Source organism: Ictidomys tridecemlineatus, chromosome 5 (assembly GCF_052094955.1).
Source record: "Ictidomys tridecemlineatus isolate mIctTri1 chromosome 5, mIctTri1.hap1, whole genome shotgun sequence".
NCBI classification, from domain to species: domain Eukaryota; kingdom Metazoa; phylum Chordata; class Mammalia; order Rodentia; family Sciuridae; genus Ictidomys; species Ictidomys tridecemlineatus.
The window spans coordinates 84,375,421-84,392,302 of NC_135481.1; the positions used below are offsets into that span (position 1 = coordinate 84,375,421).

The 16,882-nt window shown below is 35.0% G+C and overlaps 1 protein-coding gene across 7 annotated transcripts in view; it reads left to right on the forward strand.

The window, feature by feature from the left end:
• The window catches only part of Prkd1 (protein kinase D1), a 304,195-nt gene that overhangs the window by 170,955 nt on the left and 116,358 nt on the right, over positions 1-16,882 (forward strand). For all 7 annotated transcript variants that reach the window (XR_013439051.1, XR_013439049.1, XR_013439050.1 and 4 more), the window contains one exon: positions 1,149-1,287. Coding sequence is in view for 4 of the 7 variants with exons in the window: in XM_078050270.1 (XP_077906396.1) it covers positions 1,149-1,287 (139 nt within the window). In the remaining 3 variants the exon portion in view is untranslated. The remainder of the gene's footprint in view (positions 1-1,148; positions 1,288-16,882) is intronic.

Consider the following 16,882-nt stretch of genomic DNA (forward strand, 5'->3'; position numbering starts at 1 on the left):
AAGGGAGTGTTCTGAATATATTTATTTTTAATTCATACAAAGTAGCTCACATGAATGTAGCCCCTAATTTTATGAATAAGAAAAAGAAGGAAGAATTTACAATATATTGCATTTATCTTTAGAAGGTAGTAGATTCTGGATATTTCTCCCTGACTCTAGGAGAAAATCTATATATATTGATGTGTCCCGACCCATCACCAGTTTCAGGATCAAGAAAGACCATTTTCTCTTTTCCCACCATATTACAAACATCAGTGTATAAAAAGTAACGATTCTCAAAAATTGTGTGAGAGAGTCATATGCAAGAAGAGAATCCTTTTCAAGTTCCAAATTAGCCTTTGTTGTTTGTTTTAATGAAAAGACTCCATGAGGGGGTATATGGACCCTCTCTCACACTGCTCATGAGACTAAATTTGCAAAATGCAGGAAAACTAAATGGTATGTGGTAAGGGCAATAGCAGAAGAGGAAGTGGGGTTGTCTCCTCAGATGCTCTCCTGAGTCAAAAGCTCTAGATACCCCTTCTGCCCTCACACACATATTTAGATTTATTGAGTCATTTCTTATTTTTGGATATGTCAAAACAGACCAACCACTATTTTTTTTCAAATAAATTACCACAGTGATGTGTAATAGAATTGTAATAAACTGACTCCCGTTTTTATGCTATTGGCTGCTACAGACTATGAAAATACACACTTCTGGGCTGGGGCTGGGGCTCAGCTGTAGCACACTTGCCTAGCATGTGTGAGGCACTGGGTTTGATTCTCAGCACCACATGTAAATAAAAAAAAATCAATAAAGGACTATCAACAACTAAAAAAAATAAAATAAAAAAATAAAATGCACACGTCTTCTCAATTATATTTGTTAACTAGTTCACTAGAGAAAATTCTTTGAATCTTGTTTTATATTCTCCTGTTTTCTTGCTCTTTAATTAGAAAGCCACTTGGTCATTATTGTCCCCATGATTTCTTCTCTCCTAATTTGGAATCTTGTCACCATCAACTCTGCCATCTGAATTTTTAAAATGCACGATCCTAATTAGCCTGTATTTGTGCCCTGACACTTGTTTATTTTGTTTTTATTTTACAACAAAATATTTTCAAGGATTTTGATGTTTCAACTATTGTGGTATTTTTATTTGCAGTTCCCTGAATGTGGTTTCTATGGAATGTACGATAAGATCCTACTTTTTCGCCATGACCCTACCTCTGAAAACATCCTTCAGCTGGTGAAAACAGCTAATGACATCCAGGAAGGTGATCTTATTGAAGTGGTCCTGTCAGGTAGGATGCCTGTTCTCTGTCTGTAAATCAGTAATTGGTATGTGAAGAATTCTTGGGCATGTTTTCCAGGCAACATAGAAAGTATATCAAACTACTGGGCCCCAGTGGGAGATTTTGGGGGCTCTCTTTACTTTCATTTACTTTATATGAACTTTCAAAATTATTTTGGTAGAGCTGTAAAAGATTTCCCTTGAATTGGCTTTCTCCATACCCGAACTGTCTCCATTTCTTCTCTTCACTTCTTGCTCTCTCTAAGGTCCCAATATCCAAGAAATAACAACATAACTAAGAAGCCATAAGTCCAGTAGCTGTGAGATAAGCCTAGACCAAAGGAGAAACCAAAGGGCAGGCGTTAGGTCAGGTTGAGTCTTACAGGTGATGCTGGTTAATTTCACCCTGAGAAATGGCTGTTTCCCTCAATCTGTATTTAGAGTTCTTGTTAAGGATATAGAAGTTGGTAATTGGTCTGTGCCTTTTGATACAGAAGTTGGAAAATGGATTTATATAACTTAAACCAAAAAAAAAAAAAAAAGCACCAAAGAACAGCTGCAGTAGGGATCCTTACAGTGATGGCCAGTGCAAGGATGATGACTATAGTCAGATTTTTATTGCGTATTTTGTTAAAAATAGACTCAGTATTGAGGAATTATCATATTATTGCTCTTGTCTCTGATCTTCGTTGCTTGCTGTCTCTTTGACTAAAAGAAAAGATTCTAGACTTCATTTCCACCAGTTCTTCAGTTGTTCAGAGCCTGCACTGGGTGCACTGATCCTCATTCTAAAGTATCTCTGTTTTTATTTATTTTGCTTTGATTCCGTCCAGTTCAGTTTACGTCCCTGTTGATTCTCTTCATTTTCATTGTGTGAGGTCCCAGGATTGCCACGTTTTCATGGTGTACTTGTATTTTTTAAAACAAATGTTTTTGCATTTTCCTGTTATTTATAGGGCTGCCACTTACTAAATCAACAAACCCAAAAAGCAAAAGCTTTGATGGTTTTTAATTAAATTTTTTGAAGAAGTTTCTTGCTGTTCTGAGCTTTCGCATTTTTTTCTCTTTGGTGCTTTTGACATTTGCTTATTGCACCTGGCCTCTCAAAATTAGTGACTAGACATGCTGTTTTCCATGTTTCCTGTTTCTGAACACTAGGGGCTGCCTGAAATAAATTATTCAGGAAAATCATGCACTGGATCTATTCTTGCCATAATTCATATTAATCTCATAGACAGGCTGCTTTGCAAATAGTGTAATGTGTTTTATGAGTGCTTTTTCCCTGTGGCAATGTCCAGAAATACATGAAGAATTTAAAAATCATATTTCTAAATTTATTTTTCTTTTCCATTTTACTTTATTTTTCTTCCCATTTTACTTTATTATCAAATGCTTCATGTTAGTAACAGACAGATTGAATGTAACCTGTGTGGGGGTGTTTGTGTAGGGGAGGGCAGCCTATTTGCATGCTGCCACTTGGAGTGAGTCAGACCTGCTCTTCTCCACAGTGATCTGACACAGCCCTGGAGTGTTCCCACACTGCAGGAGGAACAACGTCCTGCGTTTCCTCTGCCATCTTTGTAAACTAAGCACCTCACTGTGTTTATACTTTGCTGCTTTTGCCATCTTACACTCCATCTCTCCTTTTTCTCTGGCCAGTTGCTGACAGGCATTTAAGAGCAATCCTTCCTTTCACCTGCTCTCCTAGCACCAGGCTCAGCAAGGGCTCCCTGGCCTGATTTCTTGTCATCACTTAGAGTAGCCATGTTGAACCACATAATCTCAGTCCTGCAATGCTGCTGAATCCTTCAATTATTCAGTTGTTATATATGCATGTGTGTGTTTATCTGTTTATATGTATGTTCTCTATGTCATATATATAAACACACACATGCATATGTATGTATAAAATATATGTATAGATTTAGATATCTTGTATATACCTGTAACCATTATTGGCAGCTCTGGTCTCCTAATCCCTTCCCATTCTAATGCTTATCTCCCATTCTAATGTTTAGCTTTTCCCCCCATGCCCTTCATATTTTCCTCTGTTCTTGGTTGAAGAGTTGAATGAAATGAACCTATTCTCACTCCCCAGTGTTATTTGGGTTATTTTCTATACCATCCTCCCTCTAATCCAAAGATGTCTACCTAATTATGTCAGCCTCTTAATAACATTTCATTGAGGTGACTATTTCCTTGAAGACTTATTTCCATTTATGACCATGGCAACAGCTGATGTCTGACTCCGAATCTTGCTTTCCCCCTTTTATGCATCCTGGTGTGGGCAAAATGCATGTCTGCGATATACTCTTGGTATATCTTTTTGTTGTCTGCCAATCTTGTCCCATGTTTGATCTCAACTAAAACAAGGCTTCTGTTCCAAAGTTTTCTCTTGGGGGGCCCCCCTCCTCTCTAATTTCAGCTTGTTTGTCTTGCCCATTGCTACCAAATTCATATACCTGCTCCCTGTCCTTTTCATTATGTTTTATTCACTAGTTCTAATATTTTTAATCTATATTTTACTTTTCCTTTTTCTCTCCACTAGCATGTGGCCTCTTTTATGCAAGTCTTATACCTCTTCCATGCAACATCAATGGTACCATCTTATATCATAGTATCTTCTTATATTCTAGCAGGTCTACTCTATCTGTCTACAATATGAATTACTTTACCATCTACGTTTTACCATTTCTTTTCCTGAGCCTCACATAACTGTTATACACACAGTCCCCTGCCTACTTGTCTCAAGCAGATCCAATTTTTACCTGAGCTTACCATTGCTTAGCAGTCTTCTTCTCCTTCCCATTCTTTTGTTATCATAGATAGAATATCTGAATGAACTTGTATGAGTTCATTTTTTTGGACTGTCTGCTATCAGATTAAAAGTTATCACATGAACAAAATTTTATAAAAATATTTGTTGTAAAGATATAATTTCTACATTATGGCCTCAAAAGTAAGCTCTAGTTTAAGTCTCCTTGCTATTCATCTGTTTGGCCCAGACAAGAAATTGTTATCTGTGAAGTGGGCGTTCTAATTTGAGGCAAGACACATGACACTAAGATACTTCAGGCCAGTGAGGTGAAGGAGCTTGGATCCTATGCTTCATTCTTGACCCAGTCCCTGAAGAATGGAGTAGTGAGAGTGACCTGAGAATGTGTGTGGTTAAGGATTAGCTCCCCACAAACTGCGATGCTTGAGGGGAGCAGAGGAGAAAACACCAGGCATCCCCACTGCTGCCTTTGGCTAGGAACTGTTTCCTGACAATAAACTGAGGAACTTTTCCTCTTGAAGAGTGCAATTGTACTATTAAATTTTGCGTACCACAAATTTCTTTTCCTGTCATAAATTTAACTTCACTCTGTGATTTGACATAAACATAATCTGTTTTTCTTTATACTTAACTAGTGCTTCAACAACAGGAACATCTGACATAGGACTACAATAAAAATGAGAGAAAATTTGGGAACAAAAGTACTGAGGAAAGTTAATACCTGTGCCTCTCAGACGGTATCAGGAATTTTTCCTTGCTCACGCCATATTCTGCTGAGACCTTTCATCATTTGTTAGCTGCCTTGGGAATGAAAACCTGACTTGGCTGTTCTTGCCTAATTTGCTTATTTCATTCTTTACCATTGTTTTTGAAAACCATGGTTTGTGTGAACTAGTACATCTAGACCCAGTAAGCCAGGAAAAGATTACTCACAAATGAATGGATTGGGTTAGGGAGAAAAAAAATTAATAGGTGTATCAAAGTTCCCCACCACATGTATCCCCACTACTGGCAAGCACACTTTGTCTATTAAGCCAAGGATTAGCATTATTGCCAAGGATTCACAATATTGTGAAGAAGAAAAACACTGCAAATGGAAATCTCTCTTACCAAAGCCAAAGTCAAGTTCAAGTGTACGGTACTGAACTGTAAAATAAAGTTCATGGAATTTATCTGAATTCTTTCCCATGATGATCTCTTATTAAAGCCTGATAATTCAGCTTTAGCAAAGGAAAGGAATAACATGAATATATTTACATGATTCAACTTTTTAAATTGTTTTTGGTTTTATCTCTAATAATAATAATTATTATTATTATTATGTGTGTGTCTTGTAGGTGTTTAAATAGCAAATAGACAAGGATTTCTCAAATAAAATCACCACTTTAGAACCTGAAAGTTAAATATTGTATCTTTCTTTCATTCCTGGTTAAAAAACAAAACAACAAAAACAAAAACCAGAATAAAACAAAAAAAGCACCATATTTTTCTTAGTTGTTTTTCATTATATATTTATAATAGTTTATGTTGTCTTATAACTTGCAGTTATTCATTTCTTACTGTCAAGAGGCTCATTAGTAATCTAGCCCTGCCACCCAGGCACAGGTGGAATGGGCCTATTCTCAGCAGCAGCAGAAGAGCTGAAAACAAGGTAGAGAGATCCATATTTTAGAGGTAAAATTAAAGAGTTATAATAACCATTCAGATATAGTGGTTAAAAGAGAAAGAGAAAATGAAGAGGAGAGCTACAGTCACCTGAGAGTGGTGATCTTTCGTTTCCTGCAGCCCAAGTCTTGTCCTTCTACATTGTCCAGTAAGTTTGCCAAATGGTCGAGCTACTTCCTGGAGGTGGCTGAAGAACTGATTTCTTGGGTGCCAAGCAATATGTAGTGCTGCTGATTTCCTCTGTGATATTGTACAACTTGCAAGACTTCTAGACTTTGAGGTTCTTTTGGTTGTGCTTTTAATCAAAAAAGATGCTTATACTCGATAACAGGATCATACAATGCTAATAACACATGGGTTCTTTTTTTCTGTTGCAAGTAAAGTGGTGTGCATAGTAATTGAATGTGTTTTCCAGCGCCAGACCATCTGGGTTCATATTCTTTCTCTACTCTTGAATTTCTATCTTTTCCAAGACATTTAATCATTCTATCCCAGTTTTCTCATCTGTGAAATGGAGACAACACTTGCATCTACATTGTAGGCTGTTGCAAACATTAAAATAAATGAATGCATATAAAGCACTTCAGAGTGTTTCCACACATAGCAACTGTGTAATAAATATTAGTGATTGCTTTCCTCCTCACATTCTAAGCAGCCTTTCCCAGTGATGTTCATGGTTAGTAAACATAACACAAAAAGGAAGATTGTTCTGATAACTTTGAGAAATATAAGGCTAAATGTTGTTTAACCTGTTGGAGTCTTTAGAGCTTTGATGCATCCTAATATGAATGAATGCCTTCCAAGATCACTTCTCAAGTTCACTGTATCACAGGACTTTTTGTCTCCTCTGAGCACCTGTCACGTCTTGGTTCAGCAGTCCATACTGGAGATATTCCTCTGGGTCATGACCAGGAATTAAGTTTTCTGAAAGTATGTGTCCACTCTCTCTATAGAGAGGCCACTTCCCTCTTACAGAGAGGATTTGAGCCACAGTAAAGGAGGAATTAGGAAGAAATAAATCTTTTTTCCTATAAAATAACCAGATTTTAGAGTAGTTTATATTAAATAAATAACATTGTTTCTTACACAAGGATGTGGGGAAGTAGAAAAGTCAGATATCTGAAAAACTGTAGAATATAATTTAACTTTTTACCTCCTGCAGTGTCTTGTGGTACCAGAGCCTGAATCTAAGTGTCAGTCACTCTTCACACCACTTCAGTTGCAGTTAGCCCTTTGACCTTGAACTGGTGAACAAAAATCCTTGAGGACATGTTTGTAAGAATTTCTACTTCAATAAGACAATTTAGGTTTCCAAGCACCATTGGTGATATTTGGAACAACAAAAAACAGCAATGAGCTTTAATATTCATTTATATTATTTTTGATTACAAATTCATTGTCCTCTTTCTCATAAAGCTATAAATATTTAATTACTCTACTCAAACTGCAATCAAGTTAGGAAAACCCTGAAGGCTCTTGTTCATAGAGTTATAATCTAAAATATGAAATAAAATCATGCTACTGCTAAGCCAGGGTCCCATCATAATTTCACAGGTCTCATTAAAATAGAGATTGTGTCTTAGTTACCATATTTTTGCTCTTGCTTGGTCGCAGTACCTAAAGTATAAGACTAAAGAATATATTATAAAAGCATTCTATCAAGGCCTTTCTTTTATAAAATGTGTAAATTGTTGGTTTATATGGCATCATTTGGTTCTGTCCATTTTTCTTAGATGTAGTGCATTGCTAGGCAACGTTTCATCTCTCTATGAAATATAAATGAAAGGGGAAACCTCAAGAAAAATATGTTAGAACACTGAATTATTAAGGTTGTTAAAGACTTGTCCTTTAGTTCTCAATTTATATTTCTTTATAGTTATTTTTACACATCTAAATGTTCCAGTCTGAACATTGCCAATTCCTGTCAAACTTTAGTTACAATTATCTGTATAGATTCATAACAATGGAAAATTTAAATGTAAGATTATATGTCTTCTCAGTGGTTCCCTCTTTTCCACAGGGATACATTGTAAGACCCCCAGTGGATGCCTAAAACTCTATCAATCCATATATAAACTATGTTTTTCCATATACATACAAACATATATATATATACACACACACACACACACACATACATGCATACATACATACCATAGGTGTATATATGTGTGTGTGTGTGTGTTTGTGGGTGTGTGTGTATATATATAATGTTTGATTTATAAATTAGACATAAAGATGAACAACAGTGATACAATAATTACAGCTATATACTTTAATAAAAGTTATGTAAATGTTGTTTCTCCCTTAAAATATCTTATTGTACTGTACTTTTCCATTTTGTGATGTGAGATGATACAGTGCCCAAATAATGAGACAAAGTGAGCTGAGTGAGGGAGGCATTGTGACACAGCATTAAGCTACTACACGAGACTTGAACACACCAATTGCAGTACCCTGACTGTGGATCTGATAGCCAATTCTGATACTAAGGAACTAACAGACAGATGGAATGTACAACATGGATATGCTGGATAGAGGGAGGTTCAGGTCCTAAGTGGGACAGAGCAGGATGGAATGAGTTTTCATCATACTAATAAGAATGGTATGCAATTTAATATTTATAGATTATTTCTGAAAATTTTCATTTAATACTTTTGGAGCATAGTGGACTGTGAGTAACAGAATATACAGAAAACAAAACCACAGATAAGGGGACTTCTGTGCTCTTTGCTCCTTTCTGGTTCATGTCACATGGGTCCTTGGCAACTTCTTTTATCTACTGTTAATATTAATTCTCCTTCCATCCTTACCTTTCAAGTTAACCAGTCTTTTGTTCTCTGTGCCACACTAACTATTTTCACGGAGAAGAGAACACAGGGAGCACATAGGCCATTGTTTTCATTGACCTCCCACCTTTCCACAGCTGCTACTTCATTCTGAAAACAGGGCTTGGAGTACTCCTTCTTTTCATAATATTTTTGGTTATTTGTCTCTGCAGAGTGGATTCTCCAAGCAGATATGGCAAAATAGTGCATTGCTTCTCCATCTTTTCTCCCGTAAGCTCCCATAAGTGTCAAGGCAGAGAGAATATTCTTTCTAGGTCAGACTAGGGAAAACTATACAGGGAAAATATGTTGGAATACTTTGATTTCATATGGAAATCATATGCTTGCTTGCCTTATGCTGCATTATATTTCTCTGGTTTTTTAATTTTGAAAAAGTAAAATATTTCTTCCTTCATGTTGTCCTTTCAGAAATAATAATGATGATTTCGATGGTGATGTAAAGGCATAACATTTATGATGTGTGAGGCACTGTTGTAAGTTCTTCAAATATAATAACTGATAAATATGTATTATATTTGTTATGCTATATCTCCACACAAGTTCAGTTTCATAAATAGTTGATTTCCAGTCTAAGGCTTTGGTTTGAGTCTCAGAGCTGCCATTTATTTATTGCATAATGCTCAGTATGTCACCTCATTTCTGAGTCTTGATCCAGCATCTGTAAAATATCATTAACAGTATCTCCAATCCAAGATTGAGTTGTATCTTTCATGAGGATAAATATAAAGCATTCTACAAGGTGAGGCATTCAAACCCTCTCATTCCATCGCCACCCGACAGGATTACACATTTCTTAAAGTAAGAACCAAATTTTTAGGATCACATGCAATCAATATCTATCTGTGGACTGAATGCATGATTAATTAATGATATGAACAAACCAGCAAACATATGACTAACTAAGCTGGTGTTGTATACACGATATCCTAAAGATGCTGCTCTTCTATAGGATCTGAATTTCAGTACTTATTGTTGGCTCCCCTTGGCCTGCTCTCTTAGTAAAATTAATATTATTATTATCTAACAACCTTTTTTTCTTTTTATGGAATTTTTTATATCTTATGCATGCATTTTTTTAGAAATGATTTTGAAAGCAATTTTGCTTTCAAAACATTGAAGTTTCTTTCAAAGCATTTCTCACATAAAATGAGACCTAATTCATAAAATAACAATTATTTTCCTACCTAACTCCTATGGCCATGGCTAAGTAATTCCATTTGCTATAGAAATCAATTCATTTCTCTTTTCATCAGTTTTCCCCAACTATTGCTGTTTTCTTCCTATGTATTTTTGTTTTCTTTGCATGGTGTTTCAGCAGTCACTCATTTTTGATGTACCCCTCAATTCTAACTCTCTTGACTTCATCAACTTAGTCATTGTCTCTTCCTCACTGTGGCCTCTGTGTTCTATAGCTTCATTGGTGCTGCTCAGAGGTGGCCATTTCAGAATCTGGAGGAACAAGGAATGATCCCCTGAGGTGCTGGCTGGACTTTCCTTCAGCTCTTTCTCCCTCTCCTACCCACATTGGAGCTCTGTAGCCTTATCCATCTGGCAGAACAGCTGTCTCTGCCTAAGGCTTAGCTGGCAAGACCTATAGGAAAAGATGAGTCATGTGCACCCAAACCAGGGTCAAAATCTCCATAGATCTCTGTCCATGTACATACCGAGGTTTTCAGGGAACATATCAAGCTCCACTGTTCACACAGAATTAGCCTAAGGCCTTGTTCTTCACATCTGGCAAAGGGATATCCAGCTAGAAATCAAAGTTTCTCCTCTTCTCATCAGAGTTTCTTCTCTTTTCATCTGTTACTGTGCTAATTGAGGATAGTATCTTAACTGTCATCCAGATCAACAGGAACCAAACACAAGGGCAATGAAAACCACAAACGGGGATTTTTCTCTGTTCACTGTGTAGCTTCCTAGGGTAGAGATTTATGGTCTTATGTACATAAAATCTTACCCTGTTAGGTCCTCAGTGATACAACAGGAACTTTGCTTATTAACAGATCTTCTAGAAAAGATAGTAAAATATTAGCTGTTTTTTATGCTTTTTAAAAATATGAATTGCTTTATAAACCACATGTAAAATATAATTTTCCCCCTAGGTGCTGGGGATGGAACTCTGGGCCTCATACATGCTGACCACATACTTTTATCACTGAGCTCCATAGTCATTATTAATTCTTCCTTATTTATCAGATTAATCTCTGAATTAATTGGAGCTTAATTTAAAAAGGTAAAACAAAATGAAACACTGAGGTTAAAAATGAAATTTTAATATATTAGAAATACTGAAATAGATTAATTACAGAATCTCACAATGATAAGGAAAATGTTTTAGTCAACAATATTATCATGTAAAAAGATATTTCCTTTGGTCAGTTCTGTGAAGAAGTGACAAGGATTTTTTGTTTTGTTTTGTTTTAATCTTAAAAACTTTCTACTCACTGGACAACACAAAATTATTGTGCTCTAAATTGGAGAAAGAAAAGGTTTGGGTTTTTACTTTGTCCATCTGTTATAAAAACATGAAATTCTCTTGGTGAGACTTGAGGCTGAGACAGATGCCGTTCAGGTACTCCTCAGATCCACACTACGCACTGTGGCTACCACAGACCACATTTGGCTATTTACATTCAAAATAATTAAGATTAAACAAAGTAAAATTCAGTTCCTCGGCCATACTAGCTACATTTCAAGCTAATAGAAGCCATTTTCACTATCAAAAATGTTCTACAGGACAGATTAACTAGATCAATGAAATTTTACCCCCCAAAATACAAATCTGGATTACATTGTTTATAAACCTACACAAACACACATGCCCTACAGAAATGCTTTTACTGAAAAGATATATGATCTGACATATTGAGTGATGCTATAAATGAGACACCTGAAAAACTTGGCCACAAAGTTATATGTTGGAGAAATCTTATGGGAGAAATTTCCTACTACATTACCTTGTAACTTCCATGTAGAATAAGTTTTTCAGACTTTAGTACCCCAAATAACTCTTTTTAATGAATAATTTTACTCTTATGATATATAATTTTTGCTCTTGTTCTGGACTTGGGCACTCAAATTTGAATTTATGGGTGATTTTAATAGTGGTACAACTCAATGCTGCCCTTATTTTAATATACAAATTCTTTGTATTTGGTTCAATGTTCAATGTCTCCAGGATTTCCTATTTCTTTATCTTTTTACATTATGTACTACACAGATTATACCTTGGTGGTTAAAAACAAGCTCAGGAAACAAATTTTTCAAGTTAAGTTCTCAACTGCTTCCCCCCAACACCCCCCACTCGCCAACATTTACTAGCTGTATGGCATTGGTGAAACTATTTCATGTTCTGTGCCAAAGTTTCCTCATCTTCAGACTGAGGGTTGACCATGGTGACAATATAAAGAAATCCAGAATATTGCCTAGAACAGAAAGATCATTAGGTCACGAAGAGTATAACAGCATTCTTGTATGGCATATAGACTATTAGTTTACTTTATAAATGGTTTTGTTTCTTTGTTTTAACTCTCATTTTCCTAAAGTGTATATTATAAATTATGCTGGTTTACAAAAATAGAGAATATAATAAAATGTCAATGATAGACAATGAATATTACCTAAGTTAGAAAAGACAACATTAGTTAAGCATGCAGATTCTAGAATATTTATTAAAATGAAGTCATATAACTTTATCCTCATTTCATAAGCTGATGTGAATTATATAAAAAACCTGTGTTTGAAGAACAAATCTTTGTCTGTTTGTTTGTTTAAATTCCCTAATGATGATTCTCAGGAAAATAATCTAACTGGGTTTGGGCAAAATTTACATGGTAACATCGAGAATGCCATTTTAGGAATGTATCGTTCAAGATTAATCAATAATTCTTAATATTGATCAAAATTGTCTCATGTGACATTTTATGTGGATGGTTATGAGGACATATTGGAATACCTTTTTCTTTTTGACTTATTACCTTGCAGTAGGAAAGTAGTAGTGGTAGGAGGAGAAATCCTAACATATGCTTAGTTTTCACATTCAGTTTTTCTGCCTTGTTTTTTTCAGAGACAGAGACACATGCACACACACACATATATGCATACACACAAACACACTTGACAGAAGAGCGTGCAGGAGGAAAGGAAGGAAAATTAAAATTATATATATTATCAAAATCTATGCAATAAAGTCATCACAGGCTGTAGGAGAATGTCTACTAAGTGTCTGTCTAAAGACATCGTGGACATGCATTATTTTTGCTTGAGGGAAAAGATTGAGCTTCACTTGAAAAGCTGCCAAATATCCCTTTCTGATGTCCCATGATTGGTGGTGCATAGCACTTCAGCTTAGTATCTCTGCCATGCCACCATCTGCCCAGCACTCTCATTCTGCTGGTTGGCATGTCACTTATTTGCTTTTAACATGCAACCCATATAAAAATCCCTCATAATCTGCCAAAATTAGAAATGCAGCTGTTTTAAATCTTAAACAGCAAGAGCACTATTCATTATGCCAGTGTGGAGGAATAAAATAGAAAGATGTATTTGAAAAGAGCAATACTACACCAGAATATACTTATACCTCCACATTTTAAAATATTTCCAAGACACGTATAGTCTATAACCAAGTGCTGACTGCAGCCTTAAAGTCAACATAAATACACAGAATACCTCTTTTACTATATACATTTTAACATAAAAATTGGACTTTGAATCAGTTTTGCTTTGTTATAAAGCAATTTTAGCCTTTCAGTTTCTAGAGAACGAAAAATTTCTGGCTAACTGTGGTATTATCTTATTCTATTTTTATTTTCTTCAGATGTTTTTTGAGTTTATGATCATCATAACTTAATCAATCCTGAGAACATATATCATAAAAAGCTGTATAGAGAATTCTCAATGAAACCAAGCAATTGGTCCCCTGTAAGAAAAAAAACCTAATAACAAAAGAAAGGGAAAATAAAGATTTTCTGCAACATAGTAATATTTTCATACTAAAAAAACAAAAATAAAATTAAACAAAAATCTTCCCTTGTTTACTGTTATCCATAATCGTATTATTTAGGAATGACAGAAATTAGATGACAATGAAGATCCAGTATGCATCACTCTGTTCTTAGGTATCTTATTTTCAAAGTGACATACTTTTCCTGAAACTTAGGTTGGATAATTTAAAATTGATTTACTCATCCTTTACTCTTCAATATTCATATGTCAAAGTTCTAAATTGAATTTCTTTGGTTATGTGTAAATGCTGATCCCAAGAGATGTGAATTTCACACCCTCAAAAAATATTTTTTTGTATGTGAAAATTGACCTGTAAAAATTATTTGATTCCTCTGGAGTCAAGGCCCAAAAAGTAATAATTGATCATGACCACAGACTAGGTTAAATGGGTTTACTTGATGTGCATTTATCTCACATCTTCAGTAAGATTCACAGTATTATGAGAACAGGGACAGTAAACTTGTTTTAAACAGGGCAATATAATTAGCTTAGTACCAGGTAGATGGTAGTCACTCTAAAAATGCTTATTCACGATTTGCACACTTTGCTTGGCAATTTAAGATCTCATATTTGGATCTTAATTTGAAAGGAAAATTTAATTTTGGGTTTTAGGAGTCAATATGCTTTGAATATTCCCAGTTTAAGATGTTTTGAATCTACTTGTTTTATTTTTGCATACAGTGCTTTCTAACCACTAATGAAGGGGAAAATCCATCATGCTGTTGTTCTAGTTGCTTCTTTCATTGCATCATATTGTGTTAGATCTAGTTTCTTGTGTGTATGTGTGTGTGTGTGTGTGTGTGTGTGGTGCTGGAGATTGAACCCAGTGCCATGTGCATGTGAGGCAAGCACTTACCAACTGATCTATATCCCCAGACCTAGATCTAGTGTAATAGCTTTGTGACTATCAGTCCCTCTCTTAATTTCCTAATATTGCAGTATAACTTTAATTCTTTGTGATTTAGGTCTATAAAGTTAAAATTGTCTGTTTTGTTATACTAATTAGCATAATCCTAGCCCCTTTTACTCTTTAGAACACAGTACACTTTGTGTCATGCTATTATAATGATTACTTTTAAAGTTTAATGAAATATTTATTGATTTCTGTATTAATATATTTTCTTATCTAGGACAAATGGATAATGTTTATGTATTGACTCAAATAAATTCATCTTGTTGTCCCTTGAGGTTAACATCAATCTCAGTATTAACTCACATGTAAATCTCTACTCTTGTTGGTTTATACTTTTAAAAACATTTAGTGCTGAGCAGAGGTCTTGGTTTGCCATTTCTAATGACTGAAGTCTATTTTTGATGTACTGGAGTACTTAACATGTAAAACAGGCGAGATGGCACAAATGCATTTTTCTAGCTTGGAAATGAGACTGCCCTTCAGAAATGATATGAATGTAGTATGTCAGTAGTAAAACCTAATACATTTTTAAACAAACTTGTATTATAGAATAGTCTTAGGTTTACAAAGAAGTAGCAAAGATAGTTCAGAATCCAACTCTCCCACATTTGCTAATGTTCTCATCTTATTGTCATAATACATTTGTCAAAACTAAGAAATCAACATTGGTGTATGATATGAACACACCAGTTTTTCCATTAACATCCTTTTAGTGACCCAGGACCAAATCTAGAGTGCTGAATTGCATTTAGCTGTCACATCTCTTTAGTTACTTCTTGTCTGTGATAGTTTCTTGTGCTTTCATTGTCTTGAGAAATACAGTCTTGAGGAATACAGGTCATATATTCTGTAGAATGTCCTCCAATCTGGTTTATCTGATGATTTTTCTCATAATTAACCTGGGTTATGAATTTGAGGAAGGAGTAATATAAATATGAAGTGCTCTTCTTATCACATCACATCTGGGTAGATCATATCCACATATCACTGTTATTCCTGAATTTCATCACTTAGTTAAGGTCATATTTGCCAGGTTTCTCCACTGGAAAGTTACGGTTTTTCCTTTTCCCCACTTTCTACACTAAGGCTAGCCCATTCTTAACATGGAGAGGACAAGGTCCAATCCTTGGGGAGGGGTGCCTATGTATAGTAAATTAAATTCTTCTGAAAGGAAGAAGGAAGTTTTTTTTCTCTCTCCTTTTTCATTTCTTTATTCAAAACCCAATTTAGGTCTTTGTGTTGTTTTTTTTTTTTAAATTCATTTGACTATACAAATTCTTGTGCTGTGTCATATTAATATTTCTGAGTTTAGCTTTTCTTACTAAACAGATAAATAAAACATAAATAAATACACACATGACTTTAAGAAGTAACCTTGAAATTAGTGAATACTAGTATAACCAACTGTGATGGTTATCTTTGTGTGTCAGCTTGACTGTGCCATGGGATGCCCAGATATTTGGTTCAACATTATTCTGTGAGTGATGCAATGAAAGTGTGAATTGCTAGATCCAGTAAAGCAGATTGCCCTACTTAATGTGGATGGGCATCATCCAATCCATCAAAAACCTGAATAAAACAAGAAAGCTGAGTAAGGGAGAATTTGTTGTCTCTTCCCAATTGTCATTAAGCTGGGACATCAGCCTTCTGCTTTTGGACTTGGACCTAGGTTTACTGTTGACCTTCCTGCATCTCCAGCTTTCTGACTACAAATTATGGGACTGAGCCTCCATAATCATGTCAATGCATTTCTTATATTAAATCTCTTTATATATTTATGTCTGTCTATCTATCCATCCATTCATGTTTTTGTTCTCCTTCTCTGACCAAGACACTGATCATCCCACTGAAAAATCAGAGCTATATTATAACCCTGAAAAATCTTTGCCCCTTTCCTGACACTGTTTCTGCTATCTTTTTTTAAAATATTTTTTTAGTTATTGATGGACCTTTATTTTTATTTATTTGTATGTGGTGCTGAGAATCGAACCCAGTACGGTCACACATGCTAGACGAGCACACTACCACTGAGCCACAACCCCAGCCCATGTTTCTGCTATCTTGAAATTTGTGTTAATCATCTCCTTGCATTTATTTTTTATATGGTGAGATTTTTAACTTTATAAATGGATTTTTTTTTCTGGAATGATTAAGTAGGTATTGCTATTAAGGCAGCAAAAATTATTAAATAATTATTTTACCTTTTTAGATTTTTCCTTTATTTGGAGAAATAAATTGCATGTCTTCCTTAATTCTTTACTAGTAATAATGATGTACACTCTATTTACTGAATAAACTAATTTGTATGAAACAACTTCACCTCATTACTAATCTGCTTCTGAAGCAGGTACTAATGAATAGGTCTCTTCTTTTTACATCTGAATTTTTCATA